Here is a 27,664-nt window from a genome sequence, read left to right as displayed (position 1 = left end):
TCAAGAAAGGGTAAGCACACTGAAAGGTTTTGTCACCAGTAATGAACTTAATCCAGCTGAGAAAATGATATAAAGCAAAGACGCATATATTATATGCATTTTACTTTATTTTCTCTTCTGACATGAGTTTAATAAAACGCACTCTTTATGTGTATGCTTTGCAGTAGCATACATTATAGATCATTATTTTTATTTTAGTAAAATTCAAAGGCCTCAAATGGGACAACATCAAAGCTGTATTTAGACAACAGATACTTAACTGTGACAATAACGTAAAAGAAAATAGTTGCCACCTCAGCCAGCTTCATTCTCACCTCTGTGATGACTGATGGTCCCTTGGTGCTCTAATTTTAAAGTCAGCACTAAAACTGGTGCCTGAATAACAGTTCCCTTGTGAATAGCTTTCCCACAGAGTCTGACTTAATCAAAAGGTTACTTTGGTATTAGCAACAGCGTTGCATTAATGCTTGCTTATTGTCAGCTGCTTTTCTGCAGACTGTAATATAATTGGATATGTTACGCTACACCATTATGATCTGGTTTTTGATGTGTCATAGCTGCTTAAAGGGGTTAAACTCCAACTGCTGCTGGCTAAATCCGGTCTTAGTGCAGTGACAGATGCCGTCCTAATGGCTGCCCGTGGCTCCTGGATTGACAGTGTGGCACAGGGAGTGAGGAATCGTGCCCCCTGCTAGGAATAATGTCAGCCATTTTAAATTTTCAAAAAGAAATCGGGAGGAACCAGAGAGATGTGATCAAGCAGAGGAAATCATATCTGAGTTTCACATTCGTTCTGTAGCCTCACAACACATTCTGTGCTAATAAACAATAGGAAGATGACATATTACAAAACTAGTCACATCCTATGCTTTGTTAATGGGTTTTCCTTGTGAAGGCCACCTCTGAGTTTGAGTTCCTGTATGTCTGCCTCTACACTTTCCTAACTGTGTCCACCTGTGCCTCGTTTCCAGTGTAGCCTTGTCTTTCCCTTTGCTCTGTCAGATCATCTGCTTCTCTGTTTGTTCCCCCTGTGGGGCCCGATGACAGCTGGGCTATTCTCCAAATGGATGGACGGATGTTCCCTGTGCTCCATGGCCTTTTTAGCTTTATTGCCATTAAATTTTGTTTGCCTAACCTACCTGATCCTGGATTTGTATTTATATCTTCATTTTTAAATTGTATTATTTATTTATTTATTTATTTATTTTGCCTGTCCCATTTGGATCTTTAGGCATCAGAATTGTTGTCTGAAATCCAAGAAAGATGCCAAGCGGATTTACTTTACCAAGTGGATCATCATGGCCTTGCCATATTGGTCCATTTGAGTGACCTTTATTATAATTATGTATTTATTTGATTTGATTTTTGGTTGTTACAGATGAGACTGGAGGATAGGACAGGGAGAAAGGATGAAAGAAAGAGAGGGAGAGAAAGAAAAATAGAGGAGAGAAGAGATGGTGAGAAAGGGGGAAAGAAAAAAAAAGAAAAACAAACAAAAAACCTGGATCACCTGTATGGAGATAAAAAGAAAGAAAGAAGAGAAAACAAACAAAAAGAACAACATAATAAATACAACACCATCACAATAAACTAGCTAACAGTAGATAACAGTAGATACTAAATATTAAATGTTATTGTGCAGTACGCAAGATCGGCAGCACACAATGTGCTTTGAGGTAGCAGCCAAGAAAGGTGTAGTTTGTGTCTGTGAACCTGTGTGGATCAACACGCTTGTATTTAAAAGGTTTCTCCAAGTAACGATCTGCTAGGGAGTGTGGGGAGCCATAGCCCCGTCCCCCAGGGCATGAAGCAGGTATGGAGGAGATCCAGGCCCCAGAGTACGAGGACCCAAGGAGGACCACGGGCAACCGTGCCACCCTCCTGGGAAGAGCTGAGTAGAGCCCCAAACGAGAGGTCACCCAGCAGCCACGGAGCAGAGGCCAGAGGGGGTTGCAGTGACGTGCCCGCGGGCTCTGCCGGCAGCCAGCTGTGTCAGAGAGGACCGAGCCTCAGGCCCAGAGGCAAGAGGCCTGAGGGCACCCCACCCCCCGGAAGGGGCCCAGCCGGGCCACAGGCGCCAGGCCCCGCCAATCGGCCACCAGGATTGAGTTGGTACATACATGAGTGCCCATCCCCAGACTCTCAGGAACCACCAACACACCAACGTCTGAGGGCATCAGCCACCGGCAGGGAGTGTGGTGAGGGGAGGTAGGCCTTCATACCTCGGAGAGCCTGAGATGTTCCCAGAGAGGTGGAGTCTAAGACCGAACCTGACATATAGACACAGACGAACAGGCGCACGCAGACACAAACGTGCATTCCCACCCCCATATACACAAACAAATACTCGGCACTCACCCGACGTGGAGACAGACACAAATAGACACTGTACACACATTCACACTCACCAAACATACTCTATATCCCAGGTCCAGGTACACCTGCCCCCAGAGGGGCAAACCGTACCTAGACCCAGGAGATGATATTTATATCTTCAAGCCAACAACATGGTGTATGAGGCTGACCTTGTAGCAGTACCATGTTACAGCGCACAAAAATGATTTTTCTTTGTGCAGTCCCTTAAGTCAAAGCAATAAATATTGTCGGTTGATTAACTTTATAGGACCAGACTTTAAATCCTGAAATCTTATTCTATCCTTCCTGAACAGCAAGATACTACTGCTAACAAGCATGTTGGCTAGTCCTGCAACTGCATGGAGAGGTGACCCTGCCATTTTCCTCTCAATTACTGGAGAAGAATTTGATGGCGCCCAACAGGAAGGGGTGGGGGTAGAGAGAGGGGGGCATAGCTTTTTTATGGATGAAAATATCAGTGGGGGCTCATGGCATTCATAGGGCTTAACAGCTTGGGTGATGGCTGGAGAGAGGGGTGAAAGATGAATTGCTCAAATTCAGGGCTGGGATGGAAACCGGGTCATCAGAGCAGTTCAGCATAATAAAGATACATCACACACAAGCAGGATGGAAAATAAGTCTATTGTAATTCAAGGCATACCCTTGTCCACTTCAGTGACTTGAATGACAATGATAGCGGGGAGAGCAGGGACTTTACAGCGACTATACAGGCTCTCCTCTCATGGATCGGTAGCCTTAAACACACAGTGCAACCACTGTGACACCGATTTCCGAAAACCAACAACCAAATTAAACCGATTCCAGCTTCTGCTAAAAATACCCAACAGGGAAGCAAACCATGACACGGAAGCCTGACAAGCATGATGTACTATACCAAGAATGAGTAATTTGAACTTATACTAGCCCTTCCCGCACACACACACATACAAAACACCCACTTTACTCCAGCTCTTGTTTGGAGACAGGGGGACAAGCTTTTCAAAGTCTGGATGAGCATTTATGAGCCTGTTAGTTCAGTCAAGCATTAAGTTGGCTGATGCCGATTTCCTTTAACACCCTGTGGTTGGCCGCCTGTCTTTCATGCAGCTTCATAGTAGAACATAACAGGCCTATCAGCCCTGCGTCATTACCTACTTCTACGAGGAAAAGCAAAGGCTATGAAAAATGACGGCATGCTGTCTCTTCAGACTGAGTCTCAGCTCATATTTTGCATTAAACCAAATGTGAAGACAGCTGAAAGTTGAGTTTTAGAATTTGTCTCCCTGGTGGATGAGCTTGACAAATTTGCATGGGGGTGGCCATGCTTACTAAGTTAATTATATCCCGTTGACACACACACACATACAAAATGTGCTCATATATAGTAGTCAAATTATCCCATAAGGAAGTCACAATTTAAATGGGAGATTGCAGTGTTAAAAACTCTCCATATATTTGTGTTAGCTAATGTTACCATCTAATGCTAGCAAGCTTGTTTAGCAAGCTGTATTCATGTCCAGTTTAATGCAGATGTGCATATACTTGCTTATTATATGGCAGCGATATGGCAGCCTCGCTTCTGTCAGTCTGCCCCAGGGCAGCTGTGGCTACAACCGTAGCTTGCCTCCACCAGTGTGTGAATGCGAGAGTGAATGAATAGTGGCATTGTAAAGCACTTTGGGTGCCTTGAAAAGCGCTATATAAATCCAATCCATTATTATTATTATTATTAGTAGTAGTAATTAAATGGCTAATAAAAAAAAGGATTTCACCCCAAAAAGAAGCAAAAAATGGGTGGAAACAGACATTTTAATGACTCTAGTGAAATCTAGCAGACAACAATTGTTGTAGCTGCTTTTGAAGGAACAGATATCAATGAAAGAGGTTCAAAGAACGCCCAAACTCTAGGGTCCAGGTGGGTTATAAAGTAATCCACTCTATCCATTAGTGGTTTAGACACTCACCTAACACATGAAAGATCACCAGATTGAGACTGGGATTGGTTGCATCAGGTATAAAAATCTGCCAAATCAGACATGCCACAGACACAGTGCATGTAAATATAAGGAAGTCACTGAGAGACGCTAGCTAGCTAGTTCAATAGCACCAACGTCTATTGTGGTATTAGTTTGAAGAGAAATCTTTTTTGGGAAATTGCTTTGAGCATAATTAATAACTTTAATCCAAAACATTTAAGAGCATGAATGGATCTGTGGTTAACTGTAGTCATCATTGCTATAATAATGCCAAATCTATACAGTTAGACTATACAAAACAAAGTCACATTATTACATCCTCACACAAAAATCTTTATTGTTGTTTTTTGTTTTTTTGTTTTGAAAACCATAACTTCCCCAACAGCTGATTTTGATATGGATCAGTAATAATACAGAAATACTTAAATATGAGATTACAAGTGTCTGCAAGTGTATTTTTTGGAGCGTGATCAAAACTGTACCAGACAGCCCTCCCATAAAACCTTCCCCAACACAAAGAAAGTAAAGGCAGAAGCAGGAGTCCTGTTAGAGAACAGCAACACAAAGAGCATGATATAACCTATGCCTTTAAACACGCCAGCTGTAACAGTCTGTCTGGCTTAGGAAAGGAACTCATTTGTTCTGTACATCGTCCCTGAGCGAATGGAGAACAAACTACACAGGCAGTCTGTACCTATAAACACTGACACATTACACAGCATACTGGATGTACTGACATTAATATGTGCCTTGTCACTTTTAATATACAGTATATATACAGAGATCCATATTCATAGCACAATTACGCCATGGTGTGGTAGGCGTGTTTGAGATTCATAACACACACACACACACACACACACACACACACACACACACACACACACACACACACACACACACACACACACACACACACACACACACACACACACACACACACAACCCCGTCCAGCGATCTTAGTGAGGACCTTCATTGACATAATGCTTTCCCCAGCCCCTTACGCTAACCATTAAAAATGAATGCCTAACCCTAACCCTAAACCTAACCATAACCTAATTGTAACCCTGACACTAAAACATTTTGAGCCTCAAAAAGGCCTTCAAACTTGTGTGGACCGGGTTGTGTGTCCTCACAAGTGACTGTGGTTCTCACAAAAATAGTAGAATGCAGATTTCGGTCCTCACAAAGATAGCTAGACAGGAACACACACACACACACATACGGCAACACATATTTATGACATGACTCATGTACATGGTAAAGGTTATTAAGACGCAATAAAAGTATTCAAATGGGCTTTGAAAGGCTTAAAACTATAAAAGATGTACAGATTGAGTTAGCACCATTTGTGTTAAGGTACAAACAAATACAATACGATTATATTCTGATAACAAACGGTTACATAGATCACTTTTGCAAACAAGTTTGGCAGGTTATTTTCATCTTAATCAAAAGAATTCCTTTTCTGAGACTAAAGGTTCAAGGCAACGTCATAAATGACTACCTTTACAGAATACAAGGACGGGCACATTTCTTTCTGTAAGAGCAGAATATTCCTTCCAGATTTTAAGCATTATATTTTTCAAAAACCAAACTCTTCAAATATTGCTACAAAATTGTGGCAACCACAATCATTAAAAGTCATTTTTCTCTCTCACCCATTGAAATACTGGTGTTTTTCTATCACAGAGGGATGTAAGAAAAGCAACTCTAAATTCGGACCTTTCATTGCTGCCGCTGCCAAAAACAGTCCTGGCGAGAAAATACCCTTTTCTCATCAACTGTAAACATCTAATGTGTACCATCAAGTTTATTGTTGGATACACTCCTGACCTCATACTGGAGTGGTTCTCCTGTTTCCTCCATCCTTGACATCTCTCTGGAAGCAGTTGTGGACTTGTAAAAACCTGGAGTCCCGCTCTGGGCTGTAGGGCCTTGCAGTACCACTTCCACCCTTCAAAGGGTCCCTGCTCAGGGAATAAAGGGATATACCGCCCACTGGCAAATTCAGCCCCAGCCCTGGTCCCCCCCCAATTCCTCCGCCAATCTTCATTCCCACTGGGGAGGGCTCACGGGATGGGTCACTTGACCTGGAACTGGAACGCGATCGCCTCCGCCTGTAGCGGTAACTTGGTATGCGAGAGTACGGCGAAGAGGATGAGGTGCTTTTGATGAAGTCACGTTTGGATCGGGAGCGCGTCTCTTTGTTTTTCTCAATATAAATGTTGACTGCAAGAACGCCCACTGACTCTGCTACAATGAAGGAGAGGGCACCGAAGTAGAAAGACCAACCATAGCTGTACTGGTTCTTCTTGTCCTCGTCTTTCTTGTCACTCGGGTCGCCGGCATTGCTGGAGATGTAGACGATGATGCCAATGATATTGCTCAGGCCTGAAGAGAGGATAAATGAGAGAAGGAATGCTGTTGTAGGAAAGGTCAAAACTGAGACTCTACATGTAAAGAAAATCAGTGTTTTTGCCATTGTCCTTTTGTGAGTGTGAGAAAGGTGCACTCTAATGACTTAAGGCATTTTTGAAGTGCACTGTATCTCAGAATAAAACCTGACCTTTTCCTTCTTTCACTCTCTTGCACTACACACGATCTATTTGTTGTCACCCTGGTTTTGATTCTTTATCTGTGGTACGCTGTCTGACTCGTCCTACCTGCAGCTACAAACAGGATGCCTGCACTGAGCAGGATGTTGTTCTTGCTGCTGTAGATGCGTCCAATTCCAACACACAGGCCACCCAACATCAGCAGGATGGTGCTGAGAATTGGAAACAGGCTTGATGCACGAACTATACCTGTTTAGACGAGAGAGACAGAGAGTGTGAAAATGTCTTGTCAGCACAATTGAGAATATAATGTAAACTACTTCAAAAAGAGAAGATAACCACTGTAAAGTGGAGCACAGGTGAAAAATATATACCCCCCAATATTAGATTATATTACATACTGGCACACAGACATTATGTCTAATGGGTAAGAGAACTAACTAAAAAAGGACAACTACTACTGAAAGAAATACCATTAGTTTCACAGGTGTTTGATCCTAGACTACAGATACTACAGACCCAACTATCATACAGAGAAAACAGAGAAAACCCAAGCAATCAGATGACCCCCTCTGAGCAAGTGCTTTGGCGACAGTGGTAAGGAAATACTCCCTTTTAACAGGAAGAAACCTCTGGCAGAACCAGGCTCAGAGAGGGACAGCCATTTGTCGCGATCATTCAGGGGTGGGCGGAGGGAGACAGGACAAAAAAACACTTTGTGGAAGAGAGTCAGAGATGAATAATAACTAGGGATTAAATGCAGAGTGGTGCATAAAGACAGGGAGTAAAAAGGTGAGTGGAAAAGAAAGTGCATCATGGGAACCACCAGCAGCCTAGATAGAAGCAGCATGACTAAGGCTCACGTTATACAGCACTCACTATAAACTTCATGAAAAAGGAAAGTTTTAAGCCTAATCTTGAAAGTACAGAGTGTCTGTCTTCCAAATCCAAACAGGAAGCTGGTTGTGCAGAACATGGGCCTGCAGCCCGAAGGCTCTGCCTCCTATTCTACAACTTCCTGTTTAAAATATGTCAATCACTATGTTTCTCATCCTTTGTTGACCTTCTTTAACTTTTAGCGTCCCTCACTTTGTCAGACAGGTTCCAACTGAGAAAGAGATTTTTGATTAAACACTGGTGAAGGCTAGTGAAAATGAACTCAGCTTTCCAACAAATGTTCAATAATCTTCTAGGGTCCATACAACCTGTGTGCAGGCTAAAAGTGATGAAAAGAATGATTGACTGACAATGACCTTATGTGGCTGACAAGTTTAGTTTTCCACTAAAAAGTAATTCACTCATATTTCCAAGGTCCTTACTAAAACAGTTCAGCTAATCCATCACCATCTCATCAGTTAGAATCATTTTTTAATTTTTTACATTTCACCATTTCATTATTGCTTTAGTGAGCACCACATGAGGACTTAGCGGAACTGCTAACAGTAACAGTGGTTGTTGCCAAGGCCTCTGTTTTGTCTTGTCTTCTTTAGTCTGCAGGCTCTCTCTCTCTCTCTGCTTTGAGTGAGTGCAAGATTACTTACAGGTGCATAGAGTCTGAACAAAGCCCCACTGACTGTAGCTGCTGAAGTTACCTTTAAATGCTCACTGCTTAACACCAGAACATTGTCTGTGCTTCAGCAATCCTTTGGTTGATTGCAGTCTCACTTGCCAACCCAAGCCCAAGCCTTTAACACATTTTCTAGTCCAAAACTACAAATCCAAGTCTAACCCACAGGCTAGGCAGCTATACTGTAAGTTTTTATTTTTTACAGTTACTGCAGTACAGCACCACACATTAGTAAAATAACTGGAATCGTTTATTCGCCTTGTTTTATCATCAGAATTTAAACCGATACAATTTATCTTTTTCCCGCAAAATATAGAAATATAGTAATTTCTCTTTCTAAATGGTTTCAGTTAGCATATAGGCAAAAATTGTGATGGGTATGTTTAAAATAAAAAACTGTTTAATACTTGAATTGATGTCCAACACTTAAATGCCACTAGAGGGAATTTGTGAGCAGCCTAAAAGCTGAATAAACGGCAGTAGGTGACACGCCCTGCCAAACAAGCATCATTACTCTTCCACGAGTGAAACAAATGAAGTGAAATAATGTCCAGTGGTTCAGCGCATAAAGGTTTTTACAGATACACAGTCCAGCTAGCATATTCAGCTGCCTTTAAAAAAAAAAAAACATAACCAAGTGATTCCAGAATAAATTTTTCTTGAGCTTATTGAAATTCATATTGTGGACAACACACGAAATGGTAACAGTTGCCTTGAGGCACAGAGCTGATCTGAAACCTGAAACATAAATAAATATTCAGTAAAATGATTAAATGCTCTGTAATTTTCAGTGCATCTGTTTGTTTATTTATTTTTAACAAGGGTATTAAGCAAAAGGCCAAGGCCAAATATGAAATCTGCTCTCATGTGGCCAAAGTCTGGCTTGTTTTGGACGGGCCTTATTACTCGGCACACAACACACTTCATTATCTCCATTGCTCCAATTGCTGTCATGACATCAGGCTTTTTATGGGAAAGGGATAGACATGCCATAACACATTAAGTAGCCTGGTAATAACTCTATCACATTCAAGAAAAAAAAGAAGGAAAGAGCAGGGAGAGAGGGATTAAGTGTTGGAGTGTTTGAAGATGAAGCGGTTGCAGTGACTTACGTAAGATGTACTCTGAGCTGTCTGTATCGTAGTCGTTATCCTCTGGAAAATGATTGATCCGAAAACAGCTTCCTTTGTTGATACCTGTGCAAAAGCCAAAAACACACTGAGTGTGAATGTGAATGTGACTTGTGGCAGAAAGAGTCTGTGCAGGTTCGAAACTACAAAAATTAAAACAGCAATTTGGGTCTTCATGTTGAAAGTTAACACGAGAAGCTCAGAGATAAAAGGAGCCACACATCGACCGTTCACTCGATCAGCATGCAACTTTTATGAACCTGAGACAAATATGTTGCAGAAAGCTAAAGTCTATTCTCGGCAAAGTATATCTAACCGGGAGCAGACATGTCCTGTTTTCACCCATAACCATGTCAAAAACCATTTGAGGGCAGACCACTGTGGATCTGAGATTCTGAAGTTCCCAAGCCCTCGGGCACCTTCTATTCACCCAAGCTCTTCACTGAGAAAATCTTCCCTCCACTTTTAAGAGAATAAAACATTGGAGCATTATGAATATTGAAAGGTTAGACTTTGAATTTAAAGTCTGGCTCTTGAATTTCCTGCCTGAACTTATATATTAGAATTTATTAGAACTTAAATCAAATACACACAGTATCTTAATCCAAGAAATCAAACCATGCCTGTCGATTGTCAGCCCTGTCCCGTTTAATTCTGTAGATTTCAAATTGCTAATGTGAATAAATGTGGAAGAGTCGTCCAACATGCCAATATTACACTACAATTAAGGGGAAGAGATGAAGTACTGATATTCTATCCTAGTTCACATGCAGTAGATTCTTGAACTCAGGCATAAGCAATCAAGTGACATCTACCTTGTAGAACATGGGTGCATGTAAACAGTCCATAAGGAAGAGCAGCTGTTTTAGAGGGAGATGTTTCTAATCACTATTTATAATCCAAAAAGTCTGTCACTATTCAACATCAATTCTCCTTCACTTTGCCTGGCAGGGCGACAAAGTCAATAAGATGTGAGTTAACTCACATCTTATTGACTTTTCCAAACTTCAGCTATGCCAGTTGCTTGCTGTCATAGCCAATGAATCTGATCGCGATGGTGTCATCCCCAAGAGCTCTGTAAAGGATGGAGGATTGTCTTTCTTCCCTTCAAGTTGCAAATTTGTTATGACAGTCTTATTCCAGCATCCATGGCAGAATTGTTTAATGAGATGTTTTTCAGTTTTACAGGCAAGAATGTCTCATCTTTTGACAACAATTCAATGTGCACTGTAGTCACTGGAAGTAGGCATAGGGGCTTCCACTGGGCCCGTGGAGTGTAGTTAAGAATTCAGCAACGAATTCTTTTCTGCCTTGAACACTGGCCAAGTCCGAGTCAAAATACTGTAAGCAAAGAAGTCGGCGTGGCTTCAGGAGTCAGATCTGTTGATCACATCAGCTTAAAGGGACAACAAGCTTTCAAGAATACACCCAGTGACATCCACTGACAGACCAGAATCACCAGGAAGTAATTCACTGTGAGCTTCTCATTAGTTTTCATCAGCTTCATCGCTGTTTTTTCCCCCTCATTGCTAGGCATCAATGTCTTTGACAACTCTTTGCATTTCAGGTGTTTTTTTTAAATCAGTCTTAACTCTTTAAACCTCTTCAAATACTTATGCATTTCCTAATCTGTTTTTGTATTTGTATCACCACTAACAACTAAATAACTAATAATCATAGAAAGTTGCATCCACCTCTAACTGTAACACTCCAAACCTTATGTGCAATCATTATGTACATTTTATAATATGTAAAATACCTCATGTGAGGTGCACTTTTCGTTACGTTACATAGACATACACATAGCCTCTAAATAAATGCACTATTAAGTGCCAAACTCACTATAATTTACTATAATACATCAGTTAATCAGTTAATTGTGTTTAAATATTGTACTTTGTATTCCTATCCTGTCTTTATATTGTATTGTATTGATATTATTTAAGCCTTTTTTCTTGTACCATATGAGGGAGTATTGTCTTAATTTCATTACACTTGCATGATGACGATGAAGAGTCTTGAATCTTGAATCTGGAATGAGGTGCCTTTGATTTGCAGGCACTCATTAACTGTTACTGAACCTTACAATATCATAGACCAGCGTATGGAAATCTCCACCAGGTAGCTTTGAAGCCGGTTTTCTGCATCTACAATCTGTTATTCAGTGCATTCAAATGCACTGTTGCAAATACTGGGAACAGGATTTCCACTAATGTTTGAGCATTTGTTATTAGTTTGGTCAGGAGTGAGTTGAGGGTTAAAAATCAAAATCAGCACGAACACTGGCTGATTAGCTGCAATCACTGGCTGCTTCTTCTATGCCCAAGTGGCTTTACGCATCCTCAAGCTAGATCACGTTTCTATGATCGACAGCTCATTCAGATGGTTCATACATTTTTGGGATGGAAATGTTTTATGAGGCAGGACATGCACTTAGACAACGTGACACTATGAGTGCAAAGAAAACTTCTACGTTTCACATTTAGAGCTTATGTCAGTGTTGCCACCAGCGCACGGTTTTGATGTGCAAAATTTATGATTCTTAGGGTTAATTTCTGAGACAGCTGGGAAAGAAAATTAAAGTCAGGCTGTGATAAAGTGATGAAACATCCCTAACAGCCCAGATTCAGTCTGTTGGCTCCACGCTCTTAAATTCACTCTTTCAGTCTCTTTGAACACCCATTCTGTCTTTTTCTCTCTCGCCACAATCATGTCTGAATAAGCCACTTCACTTCCATTTTCTAAAACCTCTTTATCCACTCAGTTTTCTTTTCAATTTTTTTGTACCAAGAAAACTTGTTAAATAAGATTACTGTGTTACTCTAATGTATATTTGTTATATTTGTAAACATACTATTTTAGTGACACTGGATCAGTTTTTTGAGTGTGTAATCCAAAAGGTCTAAGGAGCAACAGGTGTAGAATATTAAAATTTCATATATAAAGTACACATATGTAGGGTTACAGTTGGATGTATAGCCCAGGAATGTTATATCAGTGTCAGAAAATTCAAAAATCAATAACATTACTATGATTATATGGCTTCTAGACTGAACATACAAGTAAAAAAATAACAACACAGCTGACAGCTAAAATGTATTATAATAAAAATGAAATAATCTACTCCACTGTGTTGCTTAATCCATTAGGAATCATTAAGAATTGATGACCTACCCTATCCTCCATTGCATGGGGAATTTCCCCATTCTATTTTACTTAAATAGCCCCAAAACAGTTTCCTCAAGGCACTTTACACTGTAAGGTCAAGACTACAACAATCAGATGACCACCTCTGAGCAAGTGCTTTGGCAACAGTGGGAAGGAAAAACTAATTTTTAGCAAGAAGAAACCTTTGGCAGAACCAGGCTTAGAGAGGGGTGGTCATTTGCCACGACCAGTCAGGGGTGAGGGGAGGGAGACAGGGGGAAAAAAGCCTAGACACACAGAGGATTCCGGGTCACCTAATCCAACCCTAACTATATGCTTTATCAAAAAGGAAAGTTTTAAGCCTATTCTTAAAAGTTGAGATGTGTGTCTCCCGAATCCAAGCTGGGAGCTGGTTCCACAGAAAAAGGTCTCAACCAAAGGCTCTGCCTCCCATTCTACTTTTAAATACCCTAGGAATATCTGTGTAACACACATTTTTGGAGAAATGGGGCAGGGATAGCTCAGTAGGTAGGGTGGTGGCCCCCATGATCGGAAGGTCGGGGGTTTGAATCCACTGAACGACTACCCTGAGGTACCCCTGAGCAAGGTGCCGTCCCTACACACTGCTCCCCGGGCGCCCAATGGCTGCCCACTGCTTCACAGAGTGAATGGGTTAAATGCAGAGAGGAATTTCCCCACGGGGATTAATTAAGTATACATTATTATTAAATGTTCAGCCAGTTTGGGAATTGTTTTGTTCAGCTACAGGGGCTGTGTTTCTCAGGCCATAGTTTTAACTTCATTAGAAATGGTTTTTTTAGTGTGCTTTGTGTAATATTCATATTTTATAATATTGTTCCTCAGCCAAACATCTGGGAGAATGAAAGTCATCTTTTCACCTGATATTTTGGTCTATCCACAGACAGTCATGGTGTCATGAATAAAATCAAAAATCAAGAATCAGGTGCAGTTTAGAGCTAATTCCAAGGTGTCCAGTCTCTGCACGTTATGCATCCAAGCTTATTCATAGCTTTGATCCATCCTGTGATCAATCCTGGCATGTTTTTAAGAGAGTTGTGAGTTCCAAATCGATAGCATACATTTCTGCCTGTTTTTTAAACTGTTGAGGCTCAGATATAAAACACTTGCATTAAAGCTGACAAAAATGTGTACGCTAACTTTTTCCCCCCAGACAGAACATTGATCTGGAATCAATAAGGGAAATGGACCTACAGACACAATCAATAATGACATTTCCTTCAATAAAATCTTACCAATATCCAACCTGAGCTCCCCCCTCTGTATGTTCACTGTGGGGACAATACATTCACTGTGGCAGTTAGGTTAGACTTACTCCAAATATGCTCGACCTCATCTCAACAGAGTAAATTTATCTTGGTTTCAAAGAGCTCCCAGCAGCTTCTTTCTATGTTCTTTAGCACCAAATAAGTTTTTTTTTTCTTGACCATAACACATTTGCCCATTTGTCTTTCACAGCGAGACTGTGCAAGTATCACAGTGTCTTTGATGTCATTTTAGGAGGACAGCTGCTGTGGGTGTGATTTTTGGTATTGTTACGTGGGTCCCGATTACTCCTGACACTGTGAATCAACAAATTATTAGCTGGTTAAAGATCTTGCGCTGTCCTTTCCTTCTGTCTCAGTCTGAATTTTTCCTTTCTCTGGTCCATTCTTTGTCCATTTTAAATATGTTCATACACTTTCACAGGTTAATAGTAAATCACAAGTGTACTCTTTTCCCCCCCAGTGATTACAGAATTTAACTTGTCAGCAGTCACAGGTGGATTCAGTTTTGCTGTATTTGGTTCATGTTGTTATTTTAGTGCATTCTTTCTAAAGTACGTTTTTGGCTATTCATAGGTGGAAGCACTCTTCTTGTCAACTTTTAAAAAAAAATTAAGAAGTGATATAACTTTAAATCTTTTAACAAGTTCAGAACGGTACATTCACTGCTATGGTATAGTTGATTGTATGCATATAAATCAAACATTTGTGAAAGTAAAATAACCATATCAATATTTCATGCAGCAGCAGTAACAAAATGATCAAGGGAATGTCAGGAGAAAAGAAAAGAAAAGAAAAGAAAAGAAAAGAAAAGGAAGCTCACTGGGGGAGGTATCTCCCAAGAGCCCCTGTGTCTGAGAGAGCAGGGCCCATCTTTTATTGCTCAGCATAGCTTCACCATAGCAACCTCCCCCCAGCAACCCAGAATCACATTTCTAGCTCTTCTCAGAGGACGCCTTTGACATCTTACTAATGCATTCATCAGCCAACACACACGCACACACACACACGCACGCGCACACGCGCACGCGCGCGCGCGCGCGCACACACACACACACACACACACGAAAAACAACCCTAACCCTCATCACCACATACAAAGCCACATAACAGTTAACTAACCTTTCATGACCTGCATGAACTGAAAATTTAAAGTCAGACCAAGTGTTTGCTTGAATCTAGCGGTGAGTCCCTAAGTGTGAGTTTTTTACTTATTTCAGCATGACTCCACTTGTATTCCATTAGAGTTCATTATCCACCAGTGCTCACCTTCATCTAACCATCAGCTTGTTCTACAACACAAGGCACTCATAGATGTCTGTTTGCTACTCTTTGCAACATTAGCCAACATCTCCTGAGGCTCACCCAGCATCTATGCTGTTGAATTTACTTAATAAAACAGGATAGATTCCTTCGAATTATACACTAAGTTGTAGAAACTGAGAGACTTTTTTTTTTAACGTTTCAGGAATGCATTTAGTACTACCGTTTTCAAGAGGCTGTATCCCAACTGACTGGACATGTTGAATTAGCCTGGGTTTGTATGCAGATATAGAGGTGTGCCACTAGATAGACTTACACAGTATTGCAGCAAAAGTGCTGATGTTCTCTATGCATGAGAGAGAACAAGGAAAAGAGCAAGATAAGTTGTGTTACTTTCAGTTCCAGGTCCATGCAGGTTGTAACACCCTTCTAATATTTTAAGCAGGAAATGAGAAGATGGTGCAGAGGGAAGATGTTTAGAACAGCGTGCACGTCTGCTTGAATCTCTTAGGAAGATTGAGAGAGGGAACATGTCTTTTGAGTAACAGGATTACAAGAAATCCATAAATAGCCAGGCTTTAAAAAACAAAACAAAACATGAAATTCCAGTAAAAGTAGTAATGGTAATGGTTGGTGCTTGGAGTGTGAGTTCAATAATGGCTGTATTCATCTCCACACAAGACAGACGCCTGGGTTCTGGGAAAATGCCTTGTCTCTTAGATCCCTCACCCCAACTCTTTGGAAAAGGCACTGTACCCCAAGTTGTTCTCCAAGTTACTGGTGGTAGCCTGCTTTGCAGCTTTGTAAATACATGTGAATTATGAAACGCAGTAAGGTACTTCGTCATTGACGAAAAAAGGCGCTTTGTTTGACGGAGCATTCTTCTATTGTTGTGAAGAATTTAATTGTTCTTCAGGTAAAAGAAAAAAAAAATCATTAAGACTGAGAATTTCAGAACCAATGGTAATGGACAGCGCCACAATCGAAGACGTCATTGGTGACTACTTCCGCGGATCAGGTGATTGTTTGCGTTTATTTTAAGTCTTTTCAAGGAAGCGGTCCGATGGACGGTGGATAGGTGTGCCTAAACATTAACGACCTTTTCTCACAACATGGAAAGGCGATCAGGAGCGAGATGCAGAACAGCTGAGGGAAACAACAAAATTCCCTGAAACAACAAGTCAGACGCTCCTCGGAACAGATTAAAACAAAGTCTAATACACCGGAAAGCGCTGCGCCCCCTCTGAATGCGAAAACTGGGATCATTCTTCCATGCTCTGCCATAGAAGCAAACTCACAGCATTAAATCGTATTCGTGTTCAATCCATCATCTCTCCGCTCTTTCCCTTTTCAGTGAATGTATAATTTACCTTAAAGGGGGGGAAAAGATGTAAAAGATTCGTTACGCACACACAACTCCTCCTTGGTGCGCAACACGAAGCTCTTTCACTCAGATTCTCGTAGAAAATATAATACTTGTGTAAATTATTAAATTATGTTTCATGTCATTCCATCAAAAAAGGGAGAATTGACTCTGATAATAAAGTTCAGAATCAGCATACTTTATTAATCCCTAAGGAAATTGTGTTAAATGGTTTGTTATAATATCACACAAACTGTCGCAGGTTCCAAACAAATGCGAACTTTTTTAGAAATTAGCAACGTTTCTGGTCTGGTCAGGTGTTCAGACTCGTTGACTATTTAATTAATCTCTGTGCACACCGTCACCTCCCCCACGTTAAAGCAAACATTCGGAAGAAATCAGGTGGCGCAACAGTGAGAAAATCGTTCATAAGCAGTCGAAATAAAACAAAAAAAAGTTTGGAAACTTACACAGTCACTGCATAAGGTACCAGACTTTGTTTACCTTCGATGCAGCAAATCCTCCACAGCCCGGAGTGCGTCAGGTCCCCTTTGACTTTCTTGGTTTGCATCTGGGTTTCGTCGGTTGTGGCATTAGTTGCATTGCAAATATAGGCTCGGGAATAAAGCCAGTAGTCGGTGCCGATGGCGATGGTCATGAGGCTAAAGGCGACGAAGGCCCCCACAATAGCCAGCAAAGTCTGAACCCCTCGGTCACACCATGCCATGGCGTCTCATAATGTGAAGATTCTCCACAGCAGCTTACGCACACCGTGAGGAGCGCACGGTACCAGTGATCATGGCTTGGGGGGAAAGGACTTGCGTGTCGATCCTCGTTTTGCTTAATTAATGCTCCACTTTCTCCCAAACTTCAATCGGACTTCAAACCAAGTTGCAGAGATTGATCGACCACAGCTTTCGTTTAATTCCTTACAGTGAGCTGGTGGTGTCTTCAATCCTGCAACAGGTGGAAATTTAACTCAAAACACACAAAAAAGAAGAAGAGAAAAATTCCTCGAACAAGTGCACTTCTTTTTTACCACAACATTTTGTAAATGACGTTTATAACCGCAGCATACATACGGATCACACACGGCTCAAGCTTCTTTACAGCTCAGTGTTCAAAATAAAACTGGTCGGTTTAACAATGGACGCAGCATCGCTCTTCCAGACCACACCTATAACGGATCTAGCCAATTGGAAACGGTGATGGTAACAGCTGTTAAATGAAGAAAACGTCACTCTACTGGCGGTCGTCATGTGCGGGTGGAAAACGGTTCTAGCTTTTACCGAGTGCACATAAAATGAAGAAATGATCAACAAGTGTACAGAAACGAACACGGTAATAACGAACACTCGTACACACGCACTGAAAACACGCACTGAAAACTGGGCTTCAAGTGTTTAAATGCATATTTAAAATCAAGGAAAGGTCTTTAAAAAACACGCCACCACTGCTAGGAGAGAGAGGGAGATGAGAGAGATTTGCTTTGTGACTGTGCAGGAACTTTAGAGTTGAAAGGATCACCAGTGATGAAATATTTCTGAAAACATCCATCAAAACAACTTTGAAGTCGGAGCAGTCAGCGTGCAACATCGCTGAGCTCGTAAGAGTAGAAAAGCAAGAGCAGATCTTTTCACAACGAAAAATCCACGTATCGTTTCTGCTAACTGATAAAAATCCTATAAAATTATCAGAGAATTCTGCCAGTTTTAGACTTTTTTCTCTCTCGTATTTTATCTTGAAAAATGCCACCGGACCCCTCCCATCACACATAATGCGATACAGTGTGATGCACATTTTCATCAAAACATAAACGTGTATTCATGTATTTAAATAAATTAAATATTTATTTAATTTGATTTTTTTGCAAATGTATTAAAATAAAGGCCAGCGTGATCCATGCCCCCCTGCCGTGGTCTTTTTCACACTAAACAAGAGAGAGGGGTCCATCCTTTAGTATAGATTCAGCTCTAAGATCCCGGACTCTGACTCACTTCCTGGTCCCTGCAGAGTGAGAGAGTGAGTTAAAAAAAAATTGTGTGTGTGTGTGTGTGTGTGTGTGTGTGTGTGTGTGTGTGTGTGTGTGTGTGTGTGTGTGTGTGTGTGTGTGTGTGTGTGTGTGTGTATAGGAAAGCCTGGAAATATGAAGTAGGACAGAAAAACGAGGATTAGAGAGCAAAAGATAAAAGCATGAAAACAGGAATGAAAGATGGAGCAAAATGAGAACAAAGAGGGTGGACAAAAAAAATGAGCACACGGAGAATGTGAGGACAATTTTGCATAAATACATTTACTGGGAAGCAAGTTGGAAGTATTTGTTCCACATTTTGGCATCTTATGCCACAGCACAGGCTAAGCTCTCCCTCAGATGGCTGATAGGACTGGAGTGCATCCACTGGTCTTTACTCAGTCGGGCTTTATCCTTAAAATGTTTCTTTTTAATGAAGTTTATGTGGACTTGGGTGACCATGACCTTACGTCCAAGATGGAAGGTCCTGAGATGTACAAAGCACCTCTGAAATACTTACATCTCCTTAACCTTCAATTCATTTATGCCACTATTGCAAGATACTATTGTGTCTTCACTTTGGATGTACCTTTGGCAAGTATCTCTGGCTCATGACTTGCACATTTCTGGGCTAAGCAAACTGATTAGTGGATTTTTTTTCAGTTGGTTTTGAATGCACATTTTTTTCTCTCCAATCTACCGTCACTTTCACCGGTCAGGGCAGATGGTCTTCCTCCCTGAGCCTGGTTCTGCCTGAGGCTTTTTCCTGTTAAAGGGGAGTTTTTCCCTTACCAAGTTCCTAAGTGCATGCTCAGTGACTGGCTATCTCCCCACAGCCTTGTTTCCAAAAACACAGGATGCTATGTAAATAACAGCAGAATGCAAAATTATGAATGTAATATTGTATAATATTGCAAGCTCTTGACCTCACTGTGTAAAGTAGCTTATGTTGTGATTTGGAACTATATAAATGAAACTGAACTGAAAGGTGAACACGAGACGATCACAGCAGGTGAGTGTTCAGAAGATGAGATGTGATGCTTCACATTGCATCATTAAACAGAAAACCTAGACTTTGAAATCTTCTGTACCGTCATGTAATAGAAAATCATCAACTATCTATCCTTTCATCTATTTTGGACTGTTTCAAATGCTTCCTTGTCTGCTGTCGCTTTCAAAGCAAGTCAGAGAAATTGGTCCAATTAACCGTAAGCTGAGACGAGGCTGGTAAAATACTGCATGTCTCTTAAAATAGTCGTGTAATGAGTCAAATTTATATTAGAGGTCTTGTACAAGTTGGAGTAGAGTGCTTGCAAGATTACCCAGATCATAAAAATAAAAAAGTAAGACATAAATCTTTGTCACGACTAAACAACTCAAATTTCCTGTTACTAGGAGTGTTTATTATCAAACCCTCGGCAGTTTCCAGTGGAGATCTTTTTCAGTGACGCAACCTTCTTCACTTTGACACGGGGGGGGGGGGGGGGGGGGGGGGGGCAGACTGGTTTCCCAGCCAGACTATCTCACTGTACTGTAGGAGGTGTGTGTGAGTCTTCCCTGCATATGCTTGTTGTGGTTTGGATTCCAAGCGCATTGTCCTCGGGCTATTTTTGCATCCTGACAAGAGATGTCTGAGTACAACTGACATTTGAGCTTTTCAGCCCAGCCTGGCCAAAGTAAAGAGTGGATGAAGGCAAGCGACAATGAATTTAACCATTTTATTAAACACGTCTCGAGCTTTTCCCTCTCTCCATTTTGACAGTTTGTTCCTTTCTCTATTTGAGAGGATGCTGGGACAGCTCTTCATTTTATTCACTTTACTGATTTTTCATTTTCCAGCCTCCTTCATTTTCTTTTTTTCTTTTCATATTTTTCCAACCAGATTGTGGCCTTTGCCATCTATGACCTATCTTTGACCTTTCTGAGATTATCTTCTATATTTAGGTTTTGAAGTATGGTGTTTTAACTGCTTTTATTGGACTGTTTTTCAAGTAGTGTTGAGTAGCTGGCCTTTTCATTAGAGGATCCAGTGAAGCTGCCTGATGGACAGAATTAGAGAATGTGGAGGCTAATCAAGGAGGTAAATTGTTATTATCTTAGAAATGATCTTAGACTGATTTCTGCTAAACTGTAGTGTGAAGGCAGAAGCCTTCTGATTTGTTTATTTTTTTAATGTTTAGAAGCACATGAGAGAAAGTTGGCCTGGGTAAGATAGGAAAAAGGTCAGAGGCAAGAAAAAAAATTATATATGCAAAGAAGAAATGCACCAGCTGTGAAATGTGGTAAAAGATCAGCTTAAATTCAAAGAAACATTTTCTTAGGCTTCTGAGACCAAACAGAGCAGCCTGCATGTTTTAAAGTGAGTTGTTTTATATCTCAGACTGAGACTGTAGCAATCAGCACAGCACAGGGATGACCTCTACTCAAATTTGGTCGTATATATTCTCTTCTATTGGAAAGTTAACATGTTATCAAAATGAAATCCATTTTTTCCTATTATTTTGTGAAGCCCATTTATTGTAGGCTATAACTACTTTAAACCAGTGGAGAAGTGTGCTGAATAAATAGCTACATTATGTTAAGGTTAATCTCAAAAAGGCAGCAATAAATATAACAGGTTGTTGATAGTTCTCAAAAACTGCCAAAGGACACCAACAGTCTTAAATATAAGAATCTCTGTACATTATAATTTCCAGTGACTTAAATAAAGGACGTGAGTATCTGTTATTCTGAAATAGCCTGCACCAAAAAAGGGTTAAAAGATACTGACCAATGTGCTCTGTGTCTATTGGTTCATGGTTAGCATTAAGCAAAGCAAACACATGCAGTCCGCCTGCTGCAGTCACACGAGGAGCTGTGTGTGTGCAGACAGCGCCTGAAGCAGAAGAGAGAGATAAAGAGCATATGAGATTGGGCTAAAAGAAAGCAAACACAGACTTATCCGTCAGGCTGCCAGAGGCTGGCTGCGCCGTGACAAGCTGTACTTTACACCAGGAATCTTTCCTCTTTTGCCTATTTTTACCTCTTGCTTAAGAGGAAAACAGATTATTTCACCTTAAGTTGTATCTTAATGGTTTTAGACACATTTGCTATGTATGTAAGGCCTGCTACAATAAAGCCAGTTATGGCAAAAATCAAGTCCTGTGCTGACTGTGAGCTTGTCCAAGTCGTACTGTTCTTACTTCGTACTCCAACCACAGCTCCACCCAATCTCATCCTCTGAATTGGACAGTTGGACATTATTATTATAATATATGTTAGGATGAAAATAAGACCCAGATCTAATTAAAGCAATTTTTTTAGAATCACATATCACTTTTTCATATAATAGATGGATATGAATTCAACTGTCACATCATATGAAACAAGCTATAAAAGGACATTGTTTTCCCCATTCTCTGTTTTTGCTAGCCACTCAGCAAACTGCTGTATCAGCACCAATGCACCAAGCTTTAAGGGCCCTCAGTGTGCACATGTGTTCGCTGTGCTTGCTGACTTTTCAAACCTCTACATGTTTTAGGCTGGAGACTGTAAGCAGTGGGTGGTCTAGGGATTTTGAAGAGGGTGCATACTGGAGGTCTGATCTTCAAAGACTAATTTTCAGTTCCCTTGACTCCAATAAGACTTTGAATCTGGCTTCGACACTTGCGATTAAAGGCGTGACATTCTCTCTGAATATTTCAGGAAGCCAAAGATGTTGCATCTTCAAAAACAGTTGCTTTGTCTTTAATTGATTTGACAGTTATTTGGTATTAAAACAAGCAACTAAAAGGAGTCATTTAATTAATAAGTGATGAGTCAGACTTTATTTTTGTTGTATTTTTGTTTTGCTTGTTAAAAAGAACACCCAGAAGGGTTTACCTCTCCTATTAGCAGTCTGTTTTGCACACTTCTGTGTGGCTAGACCGCCTAAAGCGCAACAGTGAGACACATCTGCGACCATGAACCACAACATCCACTGATTGATACTGACTGGCGACCTTAGTTGCATTTCATATATCTTGTTTTTGTTTCCAGCAGTTTAAAATAAATAGATCAAAATCCATAAAAAGAAAATGTTTTGACCGAGATTCTCTAGTTTTGAATCCATCACCCTAAATATTTAAACCAGCAACGCAGCATAATTGTTATCATTTGCTTGCTAACTATTTTTACATGCACCCACAGTGCACACAGGCCTACACATAGACAAAAGTATGGCAATATGTAAAGAAACCCCACCTCGTCGTCTAACACCTTCATCACAGCCACAGAAGAAACAGCTTTGTGATTCTATTTGAAGTTTCTGAGGCCTCTCTTTTTGATTTTTTCTCTTTTTTTCTGTCTCCAGTTTTAATGAGTAAACATACCTCAGTGATTTATCCCACAGCGTGCACATTCTGACCTATTCTCAGGACCAGTGTTTTAACTTCCAATCAGCTTTTGAAAAAATGGAAGCAGTGCAGAGGTCCAAGTGTTTGGTGCTTGTTAGCGACATCCCTCGAGGAATTAATCTCTGTTGGATCTGCTGTTGTTTCAGCTCAAAGAAAAATGTTGCTTAATAGTTTGTTTTATTCTTTTATACAACAACTTTCTTACTCTCTTTCTTTTTTGTCTTTGCTACATCTGAGAAGAACTTCGCTCGATTTTTTTTTAAAGAGCAGGGGGTTCACAGTTGGAGTGAAACTAATTGTACGACCACTGAGTGAAAAAGAGCTAATCAGTTCCTTTAGTTTTATGCAAAACACACACAGCCACAGTCTTGTTTTCATCAAGTCAGAGGACATTACATCGACTTACATTCTTTTCCTCAACATTTAGCCCAACCACGCCTGCCCGTGACCTTTAAAAACTAACTCTAACCTTTAAATCAGGTTTTCCTTCTCATGCTTTCATATTTTATCCAGTTTAGTATTTTACAAAAAGACTTTATAAGAAAATATTGAGAAGCATATGGTGTAATTCATTTAAAAAGTTGGTTGGATATATTATCTATGCAGCTTTTTTAAAATCCATCTGGTGGCATGTGGCTAAAGGAAGAGCCTATGAAAGTTTCAGCTTGATTTTGATTTTACTTTCTTTAATATTTCAGGTTTCCTTAATAGTTTGTGCATTGGCGTTAACATAGGGTTCAGCATCATTTCCTACACCCAGATCCTGATGTTCAAAAAAAAAAGAAAAAAAGATTTGCATGACATTAATGAAAACAGATGATGCACACATTGATTTGCATAGATGTCAATGCTACACCAAATTGTCCTGAGTACCCTACATGTTTAGTAAAACATTTCGGATATTAAAATGCAAGGCGATGCCCCGTTATTTTTAATTTTTTAATTATATTTTGTCTGATTTAGGTCTACATTATATCCGCCAAACACCTTGTACACATTAAAGTACAAGACTCAAACTGTGAGACTCGATTGTTCTCTCCTTATTGAGTCTAGTTTCCCATCGCTTTAGGATAATATGTGATTTTAATTTCACTCATATGATTTCAATATGCAATCAGCACGGTGGCACGATGGTTAGCACTGTTGCCGCACAGCAAGAAGGTCCTGAGTTCAATTCCAACATCAGGCCGGGGTCTTTCTGTGTGGAGTTTGCATGTTCTCCCCGTGTCTGCGTGGGTTCCCTCCGGGTACTCCGGCTTCCTCCCACCGTCCAAAGACATGCAGCTTGTGGGGGTAGGTTAATTGGATAACCCAAATTGTCACTAGGTATGAATGTGAGTGCGAATGGTTGTTTGTCCCTGTGTGTTGGCCCTGCGACAGACTGGCGACCTGTCCAGGGTGTACCCTGCCTCTCGCCCTATGACAGCTGGGATAGGCTCCAGCGCCCCCCGCGACCCTGAAAAGGATAAGCGGAAGTGAATGGATGGATGGATTTCAATATGGATGTGATTTTGTTACTCAAAAAATATTGTGTGTTTTTCCATCCAGCTAACGTTTACTGCTGTTGCCAGTCAACTGCTTTCCAGATGGTACATAATGGTGGATCAAAATCTGATGGCCCATTTTTATGTTCATAACTTCATCAATTTTGGATCCCCAAACCCCCTGGCTGACATGCAGCCTCACTGTATGCACTCACTATTGTTCATCTCTGGTGACCCCCTCTGTAGATATTGATGAACCACAGAATTTTAAATCTGGAGTCATCACTCCAGAAATTGTATGTCTATTTCTTGTGTGATTTGCGATGCCAGAGGCTTTTCTTCCTTTCTCATTGTTTCCCTTCCTTCTTGACAGCCACCCTTCCACTGAGACCATTTCTGATGGGGCTTCAGGGAAAGGCAGGGATCAACTGAAAGGTCAGATGCATCTCTTTGGTTCTGCATCAGATCTTTGATGCAATTCCCCCCCTATTTTTTAAGGACATGCCTTTCAGAGACCTGTTTATGTGCTTTTTCATTTTTCCATAACTTGCTTAGTTTCCTCAAAGTTTTCAAAGACACAGTGCACACCATGCCAAGTTATGGCAAGTTATGCAAAACTAATAGCTCTTTAAGGGAATCCCAATACTGGTGTAATGATACTATTTCAGTAATCTACCTTAGACTATCTAAATTATCCAGATTACTATTCCTACACTAAGCGAGATAAGAGCTTATTTAACTTCAACTTTTAAAAAAATCTCATTATCATTAGATTAAAGAGAATTATAAAGTTTTTTTGGTTTTGGTTTTTCCCTTGTGGTAGTTTTGGTGTTTTAGCTATTTCCTCTTCATGAACCAATAATGAATAGTCTCGGTTTGCTCCAGTTCCTTGAGACACATATGCAGCTTGTATATATCACTTTAGTCATCCTATTTACACCTTGAATTAGTGATTCAGTGTGAAGCTGTAAATGCATTTCTTACCTGAAACAAAACTGTGTATGTTTCCCACCTCTGTGTTTTTTGTTTGGGGTTTTTTTTTTGTAAAGTTTCACACAGATAAAAATTGAGAAAATAGGTTTTGGGTTACTTATAAATGTCACTGCATAATGAACAAACCGGATTCCAGTGTTGTTGGGAATGAAACAAAAAGCTGTTCTGTTTGTAGCATTTTTTATTAATCTTAAGATCTTTGCATGGTCAGTGTACATTATGTGGATGTAAGTGAATGAGAAAGAAAAGAAATGACCTGGTAGTGTTGTACATTCACAAAAGTAACACTAGATGGAGGTGTTGTCAAAAGGCACTGGGTCCCCTTCTAGCCAAGACAGAAGAATTTTGAAGAAGTGCAGACACACATTCACTTGATTCATCTGGAAATGTTCTTCTTTAATTATACAGAAACTAGAAAGGGAACTTTGACGAGTTCAAATGAGCGTGTGTCCCAAAATGTGTGTTAATTACTTATTACAGTAATTAAATTTGCAACAAATGGTTTCATTGTTATAGAGGTAATCAGTCTGGGAATGTGCCATCTCATCAGGTCAATATATAAAACGGTTCATTCAGTTTGTGGGCACATCAGTGCACGGTGCAGATTAGCCTGTTTCCATCCTGCTGATAACCTCATTAAATCTCATCCACCTAGATGGTGCCAGCTCGCACAGGGAGGCCTGGTTCAGAGAGAGTGACTCACTGTGGCCGTATAGTTCATAAAAGACATTACTGATTGCAATGTATTTTCTCTTAGTCTAGCTGTTGATTTACAGATTTATTTAGATGCCACATAGTGGGAAAAGAATTTGACATTGAATGATCAGTGGTTGATATTCTTCTGTTTATTAGGTACATGTAGTTGCTTATCCACCTTTGGTCCTCAGAACTTCCTTAATTCTTCCTAGCATAGATTCAACAAGCTACTGGAGAAATTACTCAGAGGTTTTACTCAGAGCATCACTTCCTGCAGATTTCTTAGTTGTTCACATCCATGATGAGAATGTCCTTTTCCACCAAATCACAAAGAAGCTCTAATTGGAAGCGATCTGCTGATTATGGAGGTTGTTGCTGATAGGAGGGGTACCCAGTGTGTCCTTCTGCCGCTTCAAAGTTCACTTTTGTAGCTTCAGAGATGCTCTTATCAATAAGTTTATTGCAACAAATGATTATTTGGGTTACTCTTGCCTTCCTTTCAGGTTGAAGCCATTCTTCTCTGACCTCTGGGATCAACAAAGAATTTTCACCCTGATAGCTCATTAAATATTTTCTCGTTGTCTGTAAACCTTAGAGATTGTTGTGCAGGAAACTACCAGCAGAAAAGCAGCCTCTGAAATACTGTCGTCTGGCACCAACAACCATTCCACGTTCAGCATCAGTGAAATCACCTTTCTTCTCTATTCTGTTGCTCGGTTTGAACTTCAGCAGGTCATCTCGAACATGCCTAAAGAGATGCTGCCAGGCAATTGGCTGATTAAATATTTGCATTAGTGGCTGAACAGGTGTGGCTAATAAAGTGGCCAACGGGTGTGTAACTACAGTTTCTATTTGTTATGCATTTCCACTCTGTGCCAACAGAAGGTGGTACTTGACTACACATTTACTATACTTTGTAGTTTACCAGCAGATCATTTTCTTTAATGGCAATAAACATCCACAGCAAATGGCTTTACCTGCCTGAGAGTAACAAGGGTCAATCTCCTTGCATTAGTTTGTTGTTTTGTGTTATTGATCGAGCCACAGTCTCCTTCCCTGACTCATTTTGTGCAGTTAACTGAGTATTAATTTAGGCAAGCTATGAAATCAAGCGCCACAGCCCCGATGCAGCTGTTCTCAGTCTTCTCAGCAGTTCTCAGTCTGCCCACAGCTGCTGAGCATCTGCAAGCCGCTTTTTGACCCACATCCAGCATTATGTCTGTTGCTACTGATACTTAGCAACAAGACTCTGATGTGATCCCAGAACAGATAAATATTATACGAGCTATTACAGATGTAAATAACAGTTTCCTCTTGAATATGATACTCATGATTGAATTTAAGGATGCCTTGCTGTTTTTAAGATTTATCGTCATTTTTAGCTGTAATAGTCATGGATTTTAGAGATTTCAGGTTCAGAGTTTTGGAATTTTGAAGGACCCT

At 40.4% G+C, this 27,664-nt stretch overlaps 1 protein-coding gene and 1 long non-coding RNA gene across 2 annotated transcripts; one reads left to right on the top strand and one right to left on the bottom strand.

Moving 5' to 3' along the window:
• Positions 1-4,227: 4,227 nt before the first annotated feature.
• LOC146668391 (voltage-dependent calcium channel gamma-4 subunit-like) lies at positions 4,228-17,805 on the bottom strand. The gene is made up of 4 exons (XM_085410296.1): positions 17,169-17,805; positions 9,570-9,653; positions 6,999-7,139; positions 4,228-6,726 (listed from the first exon to the last, which is right to left on the bottom strand). The coding sequence occupies exons 1-4, from the start codon at positions 17,389-17,391 to the stop codon at positions 6,170-6,172; spliced, it is 1,005 nt and encodes a 334-aa protein (XP_085266422.1). The 5' UTR covers positions 17,392-17,805; the 3' UTR covers positions 4,228-6,169.
• Positions 17,806-17,935: 130 nt separating this feature from the next.
• Positions 17,936-26,979, top strand: LOC146668390 (uncharacterized). Its single transcript, XR_014912012.1, has 3 exons — positions 17,936-18,005; positions 24,906-24,967; positions 26,725-26,979. It is a non-coding gene; the product is annotated as an uncharacterized LOC146668390 (long non-coding RNA).
• The last annotated feature ends 685 nt before the right edge of the window (positions 26,980-27,664 follow it).

The sequence above is a fragment of the Rhamphochromis longiceps genome, linkage group LG6, assembly GCF_057381845.1.
Source record: "Rhamphochromis longiceps isolate RC_006_pf linkage group LG6, R_longiceps_female_GT1.1, whole genome shotgun sequence".
Lineage (NCBI taxonomy): Eukaryota > Metazoa > Chordata > Actinopteri > Cichliformes > Cichlidae > Rhamphochromis > Rhamphochromis longiceps.
This window is presented reverse-complemented; position numbering and strand designations above follow the sequence as displayed.